The sequence below is a fragment of the Embiotoca jacksoni genome, unplaced genomic scaffold, assembly GCF_022577435.1.
Source record: "Embiotoca jacksoni isolate LCO1_2020_lvr unplaced genomic scaffold, fEmbJac1.0.p SCAF_11, whole genome shotgun sequence".
NCBI lineage: Eukaryota > Metazoa > Chordata > Actinopteri > Embiotocidae > Embiotoca > Embiotoca jacksoni.
In genome coordinates this window covers 16312600-16329084 of record NW_027185241.1, presented here as the reverse complement: position 1 = coordinate 16329084, position 16485 = coordinate 16312600, and the positions used below count along the sequence as shown (strand labels likewise).

At 41.2% G+C, this 16485-nt stretch overlaps 1 protein-coding gene across 11 annotated transcripts in view; it reads left to right on the top strand.

Annotated features, from left to right (window-relative positions):
* The window catches only part of plecb (plectin b), a 137030-nt gene that overhangs the window by 81478 nt on the left and 39067 nt on the right, over nucleotides 1-16485 (top strand). For 8 of the 11 annotated variants that reach the window (XM_069143361.1, XM_069143360.1, XM_069143362.1 and 5 more), the window contains one exon: nucleotides 15500-15561. In XM_069143361.1, the coding sequence (XP_068999462.1) occupies nucleotides 15500-15561 (62 nt within the window). Of the gene's footprint in view, nucleotides 1-11539; nucleotides 12368-15499; nucleotides 15562-16485 lie in introns of those variants that run through there. The other 3 variants (XM_069143365.1, XM_069143364.1, XM_069143363.1) reach the window with 1 other exon arrangement.

Below are 16485 nucleotides of genomic sequence, written 5' to 3'. Positions count from 1 at the left end.
AACAGCCAGGACTCCCACTCTGGAGCTCTTCAACTACCACTTACTGTTTTCCAGGACTCATCAGTATATATTTAAAAAAAAAAACTGTAGATGGCCTACCAGTGGGCATGAGTCATCGAATAAACAGTGAACATACACCGCAGGGGCTCATCGAGGCCCAAAGGCGGATTTGGATCCAGTTCTCGTGTCCTCTGGGAATCATGATATGAAGCCCAGATGAGATGGAAAGCCGCATGGAACTCCCTCCCGCTGGGCTCCTCATGTAGAGCTGATTTATTTATGAGCAGCACTGGGACCGTGGAAACACATCCGGTCCTGAGCTGGGAGTTTATTTATGCCGATGTGACCTCCATTACGGATAATCTCAACACTCCTTGGTCTATATAGTACACAGTGACATCAGCAGTTTGCTTATACATGCTGATGTATTTTGTAAAAGTGTCACCTCACGACACACATGGGTCTTTGTCTGTACTTACAGTCATTTATATTTTACTGCAAACATAAATAAACAACGTGTCTAATTTTTGTTTGACTTTTAGAGAAATGTTCACTTTCTAGCTGCGTGTTAGATAAGAATATCAACACCAGGTTAAAAGCTGCGTGTTAAATGGAATACTTTGTGGGTTTTTTTCATAGTGCATGCATAAACCAACATGTGCTACATGTACATACTATAAACATGTTAATCAGTGAACTTTAAAGAGGTACTAACAGATTTTTGGCAGATGTTCAGGCCAAACACTGGTTTTCTTCCGTCTCAGGTTTTCTCGCTCCACGACAGAATTACTGCACGACGTTTTCTGCCACATAGTTCGTTGAGGGTGGACTTATGACGAGTGCGAGTTTGTGATGTCACAAACCTACAGAGTCCAAACAGCTCGTCCAAGCAGCAGAGTTGCTGAATAGAGGCTGTTTGCATTTCTTAGTGGACTGAGTGTTTTGACACTTTCACACTATTTATTTAATACTTCAGCCACAGTATTCGGTTTCTTTAGACCAGACTTGGGGATCTTAACACTGTCAAGGTTTACATTTGCAGTTTAATTGTATTCAATTGAATCATTACCCCTAGACGTTGTGAGAGTATGTTAAGACTGAAGATGATCAGACTGGTTCTAGACAGCCCTGGGGACACTGACAAAGTAATTATAACATACAAGATTCATCTCGTTTGCTTCTGGGCTGTACTAAAACTGCCAAGAAGTAACGTACGGTCACACAAACCAACATGCCTGTGGGTGCTCAAACACCTCCCTTCTTAATGCTCGTGTGTGTGCACAAACTGAAAACACTGACTCTGGACAAATGATATACAGAGGAAATTATAGGGCAACGCACATCATTTTTAAATAAGAGTGTAAGACAGCACACAGCACTTTTAGATTCTGCGATAGTTAATACTTAAGAAGTATGTTTTACTGGATGACTGGAAGGCAGCTATTTATTCTTCACCCTGACTGGAATAATGTGACACAACACTGTCCTTTAATACCTTTTAATCGTATTAAAATACTATTTTAATATGAGCAACCTGAGATGGTGTACCATGATACAACAAACAGCTTAATCAGACTGTCGTAATGATGTTGAATTACCTGTCATCAATACATGAGGGGGGCAGGGCTCAGTGTCCGGCACCTGTTAGAAACTTGTTCCTGTTTCCACTGCGCACACCAGCTGGCACGGCCTGTTGAGGGCTACCGGGGTGGGTGGGGGGTGGGGGCTGGGGGCTGGGGGGTGGGGTCTTGTTGTCAGGATGGATGAAGTGTGGAAGCTTGAGCGAGGGAATCATGTCCATGAGATGAGGTCATATGGAGAACGAAGCAGATACCTGTACAGTAAGATGTGTTGTGCAGGTGAGTGGTGAGACTTGGATTATGGGACCGGGTGGGGAGGAGTTTGTTTTTTGGTCTGTGGTGTTTTTTGTTTTGTTTTTTCGAGATTTTGCTCCAAATTCATAATAATTAATACAACTGATTTGGAACAGCACTACTTGAATACTAAATGAATTCAGACTGCATGTTTATGAAAGAAGCTGTGCATCTCGAAACATGTTTAATTACAGATTCTGTGGAGCATTTTGTCATGTAAAGGAATTTGTCCTCCGGCTGCTGCTGCAAAAACAATCAAATTAAACAGCAGAGACGTGTCTCACGCAATACATACATTACGACCATCTGTGCTATGAATGGGGGGCGAGGCACCATAAATGTGGGAACTGTCACTGAAGTCGAGCAGTGAGGGGCAGGAACATGCCTGAAAGAAAAAGCAGCCCTTTAGCTTGTCCGGAGGTGACAGTAAACATCGGTTTACAGTATCTGAGGCGATATTGGTCAACGCGAAACCTTAAGTAACTTCACTCGATACTGAATGGTCTGTTTGAAGCACATAAGCAGCATGCCTGCAGTGATAGTCAGACTGGGACAATAAATACAAGGCACTAATGCTATCCAGTAGTCCAATCAAGTATGATTGATCAACGGCGACTAATACATTACCAGACAATTCTAAAATAATGCTATACAAAGTGGCTGGATATCAGTTGGTCAATAATTACGCACTTTTTAAAATTAAACCCTATCTGACAGTTCTTATGTTGTTTAAATGAATTATTGTTTAGCTGTTATGTAAAGTTATGTTGTCCCAAACAGCAGCAATGATGTCTGTAGAGCTGGAAAGAGACGCTACTAGTACTTACGAGTATATGCAAATTAAGACTGCTTCAATGACGAAGAGAGAAAATATGATTTTTTTTGTTTCCGTGCTTCTTTTTATCGGGAAGGTTGTTGTAGTTCTAGTATTTAGTAATCAGTCATATTCCTACTTCTTATATTCATAATCTGGGTGTGTTTTTTTAATCTCCCATTAAATCCCTGTTTAAAAGTACTGTATTTGTATGTTGGATATCTGCAGCACGCCTATAATGGTGCTGTGAGAAAACTATTTTTTTTTTTTTTTTTTTTTTTTTTTTTTTTTTTCCTTTTTAAATGCTTGTTGTTGTTGTTATTTAAAAATGAATAATAACACCTTATCTGGAAATGTTTTTGTTTTACAGCATGATAGCTATAGGGAAGGGGTTGTGTGAGATACCTGGGAAGCGGGTGGGTGTGGTTGTGCTCTGGCTCTATCTAGTGGTCGTATTATTTAACTGCCTTCAGCCGGTGGTGGAGAGCAGTGAGTCCTGAGGATGGTGTCCTCCGTTCTATGTCAAAATCGGTCAGTTTTGGAAAACTCTTGTGTCTCTGTGGCTTAAAATACAGCCATGAGTAAGAGTCAGTCACAGTTACCACTGAGGCACATGCTACTGTGTGTTTATGGGACGTTGTCATGGAAACAGAGCTCAAGTTCCCACTTTTTCCACGTTTACACGACTGGTTGAGAGTCAAGGGTGAGCAAGCATATGGAATTACCACATGTCATGATGATGATGATTAATAGATCACAAGGAAAATGAGGAACCTTCAGTACGTGAGGACCATAAATCCTGGACACAGCTGTGTGTGTATTACTTATAAAAGGCGCAAGAAACAATTTACTTATTATTGTGACATGAATTAAGTTTTCTATGTGTTTTTTATTCTTTTTTTTTTTAGTCAGTCAGTAAGTAATCCACAAATGTTGTTCCCTACTTTATAGCTGATATAGCTGATTGATAGACTCTTCAATCAGTTTAGAGCTGAAACATTTGCTTGATTAATAATTTTTGTTGTATTATCAGTAAATTATTTAATTCATTAAGTCACAAACTGCCGAACATGACCTTGTTATAGTTTCTCAGTTATTTGCTTTTCAGGTTTTTCCTGCTTATTTTTATATTATATGGAAGTCAACAGAATACATTTGGATTTTTATTGCACAAAAAAATCTGTTTAAAAACCCCATCTTGGGCTCTTAGAAAATTATGATGAGCCACTATAATCAATAAATGGATTAATAGTTTAATCAAGCATTAAAATAATAAATTGTTGCAGCCCCAGTTCAATTTATCTAAACTAGTTATGTTGTATCTGCTGCTGAGGATATGATATGATGAGGATATGATATGATGAAGATATGATATGATGAGGATATGATATGATGAGGATATGATATGATGAGGATGTGATTTTGTGTTTGTACAACAACATTGTAAAAGTCAGCGGGAATCATTTTTTTTTATATTGTTGAAGTGGTATTCACTTCAAAGTACAGTAAAGGAGGCAAGAAAACATTGGTGGTAATAATATATACATACATATCCAAACCCTGACCAAACCCTAACATCATCTTTTCAGATGTGGCTCTTTAGATTAGAGCTCTAACAGTGATTTGGTCATATAACTAATAGCAAATAACTAATACTCCCCCAAACAAACAATTCATTAGGGAGATCTATTTTGTTAACTTGTTCAGTTTTGAATTCAAATAATGCAATTCAATTTACTCTGAATTTGTGCTAAATAACTTACTTTTAGTTACCTTTATCTAATTTATGTGAAGTCCACTTTTATATGAATTGGCCTGTTTTATAACTACATTTTAAGCCAAGTGAGAGCAGCATGGTTGAAGTACCACATTTCAGTGCTTCCACCTGCAGAGGGAGACACATGCCGCTCTACATGTTACGTGCCAGCCAGGCTGCAGCTCTCAGCTATTTCCACATCACCTTGTTGTATTTGGATTCATCCAAATGAAACGTTAGCAACCGACCCAGCCCCAGATGTGGGGGCTTTCCACTGAGGCTTCTGCAGCTCAGCACGGAGCTATTTTAAAACTCAGCTGCTGCGGCTAATCCGAGCGCTTGTTGAGTCTGAGTTAAATTGGGTTTGCAGCTTCATCGCTCTAATCTAATTCTGATAACATCATCGGAGGGCCGCCGTCAGGCCGGAGATCCGTGTGGGTGATAACTGGACGGTGTGTCACGGCACAGCAACGACAAACATCCCTGTGATTAGAAAAACATTGAGAGACTCTTTTGTGTCGGCTGGAGGATATTATTTGAATATTATACATTTTATATAGAATATCAATGAATATTTGATCTATCAGCATTGACTTAAAATTAATAATAATAATAATAATAACTTTTCAAAAACAAAAGCTGCAGAAAGGTCCAACATGAGTAAAATAGTATGTTGACTACAGTCAGCTTTAGCAGACTTAAGCATGAATCTAAATAAAGAAGAGTCACAATGTTTGATATACAATTACAGTGGGTACGGAAAGTATGCAGACCCCTTTAAATGTTTCACTCTTTGTTTCATTGCAGCCATTTGCTAAAATCAAAAAAGTTCATTTTATTTCTCATTAATGTAAACTCAGCACCCCATCTTGACAGAAAAAAATAGAAATGTGGAAATTTGTGCAAATTTATTAAAAAAGAAAAACTGAAATATCACATGGTCATAAGTATTCAGACCCTTTGCTGTGACACTCATATTTAACTCACATGCTGTCCATTTCTTCTGATCCTCCTTGAGATGGTTCTACTCCTTCATTGGAGTCCAGCTGTGTTTAATTAAACTGATTGGACTTGATTAGGAAAGGCACACACCTGTCTATATAAGACCTTACAGCTCACAGTGCATGGCAGAGCAAATGAGAATCATGAGGTCGAAGGAACTGTCCAAGGAGCTCAGAGACAGAATTGTGGCAAGGCACAGATCTGGCCAAGGTTACAAAATAATTTCTGCAGCACTCAAGGTTCCTAAGAGCACAGTGGCCTCCATAATCCTTAAATGGAAGAAGTTTGGGACGACCAGAACTCTTCCTAGACCTGGCCGTCCAGCCAAACTGAGCAATCGTGGGAGAAGAGCCTTGGTGAGAGAGGTAAAGAAGAACCCAAAGATCACTGTGGCTGAGCTCCAGAGATGCAGTAGGGAGATGGGAGAAAGTTCCACAAAGTCAACTATCACTGTAGCCCTCCACCAGTCGGGGCTTTATGGCAGAGTGGCCCGACGGAAGCATCTCCTCAGTGCAAGACATATGAAAGCCCGCATAGAGTTTGCCAAAAAGCACATGAAGGACTCCCAGACTATGAGAAATAAGATTCTCAGGTCTGATGAGACCAAGATTGAACTTTTTGGCGTTAATTCTAAGCAGTATGTGTGGAGAAAACCAGGCACTGCTCATCACCTGCCCAATACAATCCCAACAGTGAAACATGGTGGTGGCAGCATCATGCTATGGGGGTGTTTTTCAGCTGCAGGGACAGGACGACTGGTTGCAATTGAAGGAAAGATGAATGCGGCCAAGTACAGAGATATCCTGGAAGAAAACCTCTTCCAGAGTGCTCTGGACCTCAGACTGGGCCGAAGGTTCACCTTCCAACAAGACAATGACCCGAAGCACACAGCTAAAATAGCAAAGGAGTGGCTTCGGAACAACTCTGTGACCATTCTTGACTGGCCCAGCCAGAGCCCTGACCTAAACCCAATTGAGCATCTCTGGAGAGACCTGAACATGGCTGTCCACCAACGTTCACCATCCAACCTGACGGAACTGGAGAGGATCTGCAAGGACGAATGGCAGGGGATCCCCAAATCCAGGTGTGAAAAGCTTGTTGCATCATTCCCAAGAAGACTCATGGCTGTACTAGCTCAAAAGGGTGCTTCTACTCAATACTGAGCAAAGGGTCTGAATACTTATGACCATGTGATATTTCAGTTTTTCTTTTTTTAATAAATTTGCACAAATTTCTACATTTCCGTTTTTTTCTGTCAAGATGGGGTGCTGAGTGTACATTAATGAGAAATAAAATGAACTTTTTTGATTTTAGCAAATGGCTGCAATGAAACAAAGAGTGAAAAATTTAAAGGGGTCTGAATACTTTCCGTACCCACTGTACATTTAGTTTTTTAGTCTTTCACTTGCAGAACCGGATTAGAAACACAGCGCATTTCACCTGATGTATGAAACAGACTGAGCGGACAATTGAACACAATTATATTTAATAGCGCAGCCTGAGTGCTTTCATTAGTTTTGCCTGACTGAATAACAAGCTGCTCTAACAGTGGATTTCACAGTGGAGTCTTTTGTTTCTGTTTTAGAACAGACTTTCACTGGAATTCGTCTTCCAGCTTGCATTAGAAAAATGGCTTATATTAAATGTGTTGTGCCGTTGGCTTTAAGGTTTGAGTCCATTACTGAGCACACAGTCTGGATAATACAGCTTTTAATCTCTGTGAAGGACAGTCGCGCTGCCCAGGATCTCCCTCTGCACGGCATGTCAGCGGTGAACTTTGTATGCATCAGAAATATGATCCAACGTGTGCTGCGATTCAGGCCTCCTCTTCCTCCTCTGTCTCCTCCTGCTCCTCTTCATCGTTACAGAAGAGAACTGATTTGGTAATTCTGGGTGTGTTCGGGCTCCTCCTGGTGTTATCATCATTTCTTTTCCTTAAGGTATGGTGGCCTCAGACTTCAGTAAGCACTTTCACTGTAATTGACCAAGAAATGAAGGGGTTAAAGAAAAATGGGAGCTCAGAGGAGAGGCAACCTAATCTGGAGAGCAAATCCTCTCCGCAGCTACTTCATCCCCTCCAGTAAAAGGTGTTGTCTGTCCTCCTTCAGTCCAAAACCTCGTCTTTGCTCTGCTGTTCAGCACTTTCAAAAACCATAATCACACATTCTTAGAATTCTTTTGTCCTCTAATTTGTTTGCTTCGTCCGTCCCCAGCGCTTAAAGACAGGTCGTTCTAGTCTTTAAGTGGCTGCAAGCCATGTCCTGTTAGTCAGTATCTATTAGAAGTATGTTTACTGTATAAACAGCTATATGGACAACATAATGCCCGGCTCAGCTTTATTTAGATGTTTTGGCTAAATCCTAGGATTTTAGCAAATTGATTTTAGCTTCTGTTTAAATGTGTTCAACTGAATTGTGTTTTCTGGAGCTTTGCTGCATTATTAGCAAAAACAAGTCAGTAGAAATCCTACAGATGTCGCAGATATGGCTACACGTGTATGAAATATAAAAACATTGAATTCTTTCTGGCACGAACGATTAAAAAAAAAAAAAAGGGCTTATGGGAAATCTGGGATTCAGGATGACAAACACTGATGGATAGAACCCACCAAACCATAATGTTCGATGGTCAGATTTGTTTATGGTAATTACACCAAGCCATTTTCACAATGATACAGTATATTGTTTGGTTACAAGACTGAGAGTCTACAGCCGCGGCTTGTGGCCCCGTCTGACTGCATTCAGGCAGAGTTTTGCTTTAAACTCTTGAACACACACAGTAGCAAAGATTACACGCAGGTCACGCTCAGACGTATGTGCAGATATTGGCTGTGTTTCAAATGACATTGTTCCCTTAGTAAACTAACACAGTACTCTTACATGTTAGGACTCTTACTTGTGTAGCTCTAGAATTTTGACACGGTGGTGTTGTCATAAACTGAATACTGCCGTTCTGCACTTACCAGATATGTTTTAGCATTTGAATGCGTCACCCACCAACATATCTGCTGGCTTTGATTATTTTACCCAGAAATGAATGTTTTCTTGCCCTCTGTTTAATGCACACAATATACACACTGATGGCTTCTGTCCATCGGCAGTATGGTGGTACGTAGTAAAAAATAGCTGCAGCTTTTTCAGATGCCTTCATTTGAAAAAATTTTTACAACAGTGGTCCCTCTCTTTCCGCTATGTAGCCAAGATGGCGACCAAAAAAGTGTAAATTTTTTCACACTCAATTGTGACCATCCGGGTACTCATTGCACTGTATGTTTCCATAACTGACCGTGTGAACGCACTTGTGCACTCAAAATAGTGAGTGTTAGTACAAGTGCACCATTTGGAATCCAGAAATAATGTCGACAATGTTCACCATCATACTGTAGCATTGTTTTGTTTGCTAATGAGGACTAGACACAAAATATAGCTGAGGATTATGGGAAAATGACTAGTGTTGCAGCCATTTGATCATAGATACAGATTTTAACAAAGCACGAGAGGCAACATAAATATCTGAAAGTCATTTCATGGTAGTTTTTTCCATAGTTGTTGAGACAGATTATTACTAGATCACAAACGTCTGGGCATTATTTTATGGTGATTCGTTGTAGTTGCTGAGATCAGTCTCAACTAAAGTGATGGGCAGACCAACTGATGGTGTGGAGAGTGGCATGAAGCACATTCAAATTGAACCCCTAAATTGGCTGTCACAGAGGAGCACAAACTAACAGAACGACATACTCAGAATGGGAAATGAGGATAATACAGTTTGACGTACACAGTCTGAGCACCTCTGAATGCAACGAGCAACCAGATAGCATGCAGATGTATATTATGCATGCAGCAGCACTACTGATGCAGCTGATTGTATCAGGCAGAATGAATGTAGCAGCACTGTGGGAGGAGGAAGACCGTCAGTTCATTAAACAAAATAAGATCAAACTCCAAACTTGTCATTTAGAAAGAAAATACTTTCTCCGCATATTTTCACCCGGCTCTCTGCTCTTATAAAACGCCCGAGTGCTCCATCTGGTTTCCATAAAGCCAGATGAAGGAGCAGAGTAATAAGCATGTTGAGACCTTAATGATATATCTCCTCTTTTTTTAATTCTGTAGGAAAGATCTCATGACTAAGATGTTCCACACTTTCTGCGCCATTGCCTGTTCCCATCTGGGTCCCCTGCTCGTGTTTCCCATGAGGTTCAGAAATCCTATTCAAGTACATGTTCGACAGCCAGAACATCACCGTGGTCTCAGTTAGCGTCTACTGTTGCTTTTGCATCTCAGATAACCCGGAAAACCGTTTTAATTTCTGTTTTACGTCAGAAATCAAATCCTCGTATATAACAGCTGTTTAAATGTTTATTACTGCATGTATAGTTTCAGAATTTACAGGAAGTTTACAGTCAAATCCTGTATTGTTACTGCCACGTCTGTATTCGGTTGGACCCCTTTCCTTTTTTCAGATTTAATTACTTGCCCACATACCACACCTTAATTCCGTAGCTTGCCGAGACGTTGTTTTGCATTATGAAGGTGTGTCTCCAAATGTGCTAACATTGCTTAAAATGAGTCAACACACGGCGCATACACACTCACACTGACACATTAAGTGCTTTCATGTTCACACAGGTTGTGGTGAATAACCTGAGCTCTTATACCTGATGAAGTGATGTCAGTCAGGGTAGGGAGATGGGAGATATACCCAGCTGGAGGCCACAGGAGCAGGATTCAACAGAGGTAGGTCACACCCTGGCCTCCAGCTTAGCTGTCAGCACATACTACAGGAGCTGTATAGGGGACCATTAAGGAGGGGCTTTGAGACAGTAAGCCCCGAAAGTCTTTCGGTGAGCTGAAGAAATACTTTGTACTCAGGAGCTGGAAATATGTGTGCCTTTAAAATGGGTACATGTCACATCTGAAATAAGAAATAACATGATTTTCCCCTTACAAACAAATACTTCAACTCGTGAATGAATAAAATGCGTCGTTGCTTAATTCAATGCATTCGATTCTATCTTATTGTGGCTGTGTGGATGCTATTACTAAGTCATTTGACTGATTGGATGGGTTGCTCTTTTCAGCTAGTATTCATTTGCATTTTAAATGGTAAATGCACTCCTTAGCAGTTTCAAAGCACTTTACAGTTTGCTTCCCATTCACCCACTCAGATAGACATTCTGACACCAATGGTGGCAGAGCTGCATAAAAGGTGGTCGCCTGCAACCAGGAGCAACTTGGGGTTCAGTGTCTTGCCCAAGGACACTCCGGCATGTGTACAGGAGGACACAGGGATCGAACTACCACCCACCCTTATGATTGGTGGGCATCCTGCCCTGCCATCTGAGACACATGTTTTAGGATTTCTGGCCTTTACATTTTCTGCCACTTGTTGCCACAGGTGCTGCTGTTTAGCAAAAGGTTACACAGGGGTGTCCCGGATGTCAAAACTTAAAAACATTCCTACTTTCTTCTTTTGCTGTAGATTAATCTATCACAGAAAAATAACCTTTTGTGTAATCCTGGTGTTTGATCCCAGAAATATGCCTTCCATGTGTTATGAGGCAAACCTATAGCAATTATCTTCAAAAAGAAATGCTTGCTATATTAGATTTGCTGTTCTTAACACTGTTTGCATGCGCCCGCCTGGCAAAGTCATCTGGTTTCTATTGGAAGTGGATGCATTTGTTGTTCCCTAATTTGTTTGGATTAAATACCGCAGGGCAGGAAATGTGTTGTTAGAGTGAGAAATTATAGTGACTATAGCTGAACAGCCAAAGAGACGAGTTCTGGCTGCGTAGAGTCAAACGAGAGACTGGAACTATGGTTTGATTAGATTCATGAAATATATATACATAGTGCTCTACATGTTCACCTTGAAGTGTGAATGACTTTTATAGAAATGTCAATCAAATAAATCTGAATTACATTCTGAGATTGTAGCTGTTATATGTCTCAGTAAGTCAGTGATGTTCCAGGTGTGGTCTCACATCACCATCTGGAATAGACTGCAGCTCCCCCCCTCCCCCCTCCCCTCCCCCCCTCATCACAGTCACAGGCTCCTGATGTGACATGACTTAGGAATGCTGTGAATAAGTGATGATTAACCAGAAATATGGGTGTGTTCTTCTTTGTGAATGAGAAGACTTTGTTTCACTCTTTAAGGTTATTGTTGGACATTTATTGTCATTCCTGACGTCCGTTTTAATTACATACATGTGATACAACACAGAAAAAGGTCCTCAGCACCCGCTTTTATGACTTTTTATGGAGCCCTGTGACTCAGCTTGTCTGTGTGTTTTATTGCACAAGCGAAGTGATTAAGTGATAGTGCACGCAGGTTTCCACACCTCACCCTCACACGCCTCTCCTGCTTTCTCCTCTCCTCACACAGCATAGTGGAAGGGGTGTGTCCAGAGCCCTACCCACCGTGCCCCTCCACACACAAGTGCCACTAAATACACAGTTGCACATCACACACTAGTACAGGCCCAGACTTCATCACCCACAGGCACCATTTGCTCTGAAAGGAAGAGAGCGAGCGGTAGAAAAAGGAAAAGTGAGAGAGGAAAAAGAAAAAACACAGGGAGGAAAAAAGAAGGGCAGAACCCCAGGAGGGAGTGAGGAGGGAGAGAAATCATAGGTTTGTGAAGCGCTGAGTGGATTGTGTGCATTGACTGCATACTTTGGGACGCACCGAGGGCCGGAGGGACAGACAGAAGCCAGAAAAGGAGGAGTTCCTATCAAGGAGAAGGATATTTTATCATCAAGATTATTATTTTTGCGTGCTGACGAACGGTTACAATGACCTCTCCACAGCAGAGGTACAAGAATTTCTCGTCTGGCAGCGCGGGCAGGGAGAGGATGCCCTCAGACGAAGCCTATTACCAAGGGATGCTAAAGGCTACGGACGGCAGGAAAGGTACCAGTATATGCTGGCACTTCATGCAAAAATAGTAGTCGTGATCTTGATCTGTGCGTGTGTGAGAAGCTGCTGGGAAGGAATGAAGTGTTTTTCCAGGAAGAGGTGAGAGGAGTGTTTAATTGAATTGGCCCGTGCTCAAAAGAGCCTGAAAGAGCCTGAAGAGGTTTATGTTCAGGCTTGATTGGGTTTCTTGTTGCATGGATGGAAAATGATGCCGTTTTATGTTGCTTGGGTTTTTATTGTTGTCAGAGGCTGATTATTTCTCATAGGACAGAAACACGGTTATTCTGAGTGTCCAGTTTTTGCCCTGCACAGTGACTTTCAGGAAGATACTCCCCTTCCTTAATGCATCAGCAGCTTCCTCACTTGGTATTGGTCAGCAAAGCCCATTCACAATTTCTTGTTTTTGTGCAGCATGTGTGTGTTTTGGGGTGAGTGAGTTACTGTAGTTGCAGTCTGTTTGTCCTTGGAGGCAGACTGAAGGATGTTACATTTTTGTCCCTTTCCTCATTCACATTGTTCCTCTTTTTTTCCCATGCAACTTTTAAAAGGGTGTTTTTACAAGATATTTCTGCAGAATCAGGATTTTTATTTTTAGTAATGGCATGACTTTGCCACAGAGTGATATACAGAAGTCTTCATTAGACTTTACTCTGATTCTTTCATGGTAATTGTGTCTTTGTTTCCACAAAACTGATACCAGACTTAAAACTGTATTTAACTAGTGCTGGAAAAAAATATTTAGATCCTTTACTAAAGTAAAACTTATTGATAAGTATAGTTCAAGTGTTTTCCTGGTTCAGGTGGAGCTTCATTTTAGTAGAAATTATTAAAACAACATCTTTTTTTGAGAATTCTTTACCGCATGTATTGTGTAAAATCTTATTCTGAAAAGCATTAATAACTAATGCAAGATAAATGTAGAGGAGTAGAAGTGTTCAGTATGATCATTTTGGAAAAATATAAAGTGCAATAAAGTTGTACTTGAGTACAATACTTCACTAAATGTACTCGGTTACCATAGTTTCCTCTCCTGCTGTCGACCTGTCGTGCTGTTCTGCACCATAAACTCCGCACCTCACTGACGCCTGTTTGTGTCTGCTGACATGTGATACCTGAGTGCCCCTCTGCCCCCCCCCCCCCCCCCCCCACTTCCCTCCATTCCCACACCGCCCTTTACTTTAAGACTCCACAGAGAGATATTTAGTTAGTAAAAAGTAACATGGCATAAACAGACTACAACAACCTCCAGGTCAAGGTGCAGCCCCGCCAGGAAACACCAGCATACTTTTGGAAACATCCCAGACAGTTAGTCTGTGTGTCACCAGCCACCTCGTCTCCGCTCTGGGTGACATTTTGCCCCCCCTCCCCTCCCGACAGGAAGTAGAAGCTCAGAGGTCACATAGTTAGACTCAGTGTGAATGAAAAATGAGGGGTCTATATTAGGTCTGTATTAGGTTTCCATGGCAACGTAAGTTCCATAACACATTTTGTAGAAGTCGACTCCTTCCTGGGGAAACAAACGTAACCTGCGGGCGCCTATTTTGTGTCAGCGTTGAATCACTGTGCGTTGCTTTTCATTGCTGGGTGTGTCCCTGTGCATAGACAGTTAGATCACTGCCTTACAGCTGTTAAGATGGAGGACTTTGTTTCCAGAGGTCGTTCTGCCATAAGGTGAACGGTACTGCAGACAGCGAAGCTGAAACAAAAGTGGCAGTGAGCGAAGCAGTTCTTGAAGCTTCGTGATTGGTGTGTCCTGTGAGATTAAAACTGTGAAGTGAACCTTTAGGTCAGGTGGGGTCACATCAGTGAGCTGGAAACAGATCCATCCTTTGTGTCCATAATAAACGCTGCAGCGACACACCTTGTGGTTTTGGCCCGCAATCCGCAACATTAGGTGGTAATACGCAGGTTTGTTGTCCTAGTGGGTGGATACCGTGCCGAGGCCTTGTTCTAGCTTGTCAGAAAATTGCTCTAATAGTTATGTCTTGTCGTAATCACACAGAGGATCTTCAGGAGGATTTGTCCTTGATGATAGAATCCTTTTGTTGGTGTCTGTCTGAGAGAACAGCAGGTACGCTGCAAAAACTGTGGAGCTTCAAGTAAAACATTGTTTTGATTTAACATCTCGTTGGTTTAAGCATACATGGATCATCTTGTGTTTTCTCAGGGACATGTCGTAAAACATCAACTTTCTTGTAACCAGTGTGTCTTGAAGCTAGAATTACTAGAACTATAAAGACTTCCAGACTACTTTCAGTTATTAATAATATAAATTAACTTTTGCGATGGCTGCAAATATAAGGTCACTGGTTCCATTCCTGGTTCCTCAGGTCTACATGCTGTAGACAACGATCTTGATGGCAGGCATACGTCCACCACTGTTGTGTGTGTGTGTGTGAATGAGTGAATGTGAAACAGAAGCTGTAGATTAGGATTGAGGTCTGTTATTAGATTAAATAGGGATTTTGGCCCACCAAGTTATTTCCACCCAAATTAGTTATTTACTTTATTGTTTCTTGGCTTTTATTTTTTTCAGTTTGCTCAAAGTAGGACTTAAAAAAAATGTAATTAAGAATTATTTACTAATATTCAGTGTATTTTACTTCTTACCGTACTATAAAGTCTGATCTAAAATTTGACCAAAAAAACAGCATTGCCTACTTCTTTCTAATCTTTGAAGATGTATCAGAGTTCACTTGTTTCTTGACAGGAACCAGCTTATTTATTTTCATTTCTAAAATGAACTCGCTGCCTGTACAGAAAATATCAGCAGTATTAAGTCATTACCTCCCTAGATTCAGTGAGTTGTTTTTTTTTCTGGTATTTTGGCCAAGCTTTTTTGCAGTGCAGTGGTGTCACAGAGTGAGACATGACCTTGCGAACACACTATTTTCCAGACAATAGGGGTTCATCTGCCGACAGTGAATGTGCTCTGATGTGGCCTGACTCAGATGTGGGCATGTTTGTCCTGCAGAAGTCAGACAAGTCTGGTTTCCCTGGATTTTCCTCTTTTGTTCACTTGCAATTAAAATAAAGGAGACTTCCATCAATCATACACCTGCTATAGCTCACGTTCTGAATTTGTCCTACTTGTACGTGTTTAACTGGTGTGTCTCTGTGTTGCAGATGAACGAGACCGAGTACAGAAGAAGACCTTCACAAAATGGGTGAACAAGCACTTGATAAAGGTGAGGATCTTGTTCTGGATTTTTCCTTTTTTTGTAACTAAAGGTCACATTAATGCACACAATCCAGACATTTTCACATGAACAAGGTACATTTGGGGAAAAATCACTTTTTACAAACATTTGATTGACTGCTTTCTTTCCTTCCCAATAATCATAGTGAGTATCAAAGGGTAAATCAGCCTCTTTGTGGTCGAGGCCTAAATCATAAAGTGGCAAACATCGAATGTTTGAACAGTGAATCATTCTTCTGACTTTCCTTTAACCGCAGGTTTCTGTATGAAAGTTTGATAAATGTTCAACTCAGATAATTAGCAGTTACTGATCTCAACCTTCAGAATTATGACCATGAACTATTATTTTTTAAAGTAAATAGCTGGACTTGGTTTCTATGGGTGTTGGCTAAATAAACGATCTGATTTAGTAGGTTATCAAATCAATAATCATGTCGGTTAATTAGCATGTATTGCACTTTTGGTTTGCAGAAGGTTTTATGAGTTAAGGTCAGTTTGACTCAGTTTTATGGCAGCAGAATCAGATGTCTCATCAGGTTCCCAGAATGCACTGCTACATTGTGGATTCATTTGAGAGACAGGACATTGTTATGTTGAATGTAGTCCATCGCTCACCTGTTTATTTTAAGTGTCTCTGCAGAAATTATTACCAACAGTAACCCCACCCCTCCCCTCCACCCCCGCTCCCATAAACACACATCAGCTCGTCAGTTCATGTTTCACACTCGGTCACACCGAGGCTCACCAGAAGTCCGGTCTGTCATCGGCTGAACGACCGTGTAAAGCGCCCATCAGCGCTCGTCCGCTCTCGCCTACCTCACTCTCTACTCTCTAACTGCGAGCCTGAAAGCCCTCCAATGCATCACACCTTCAGGGAGGTAAACGGGTCAAGTCAAACAGGCCGTACTCCTCA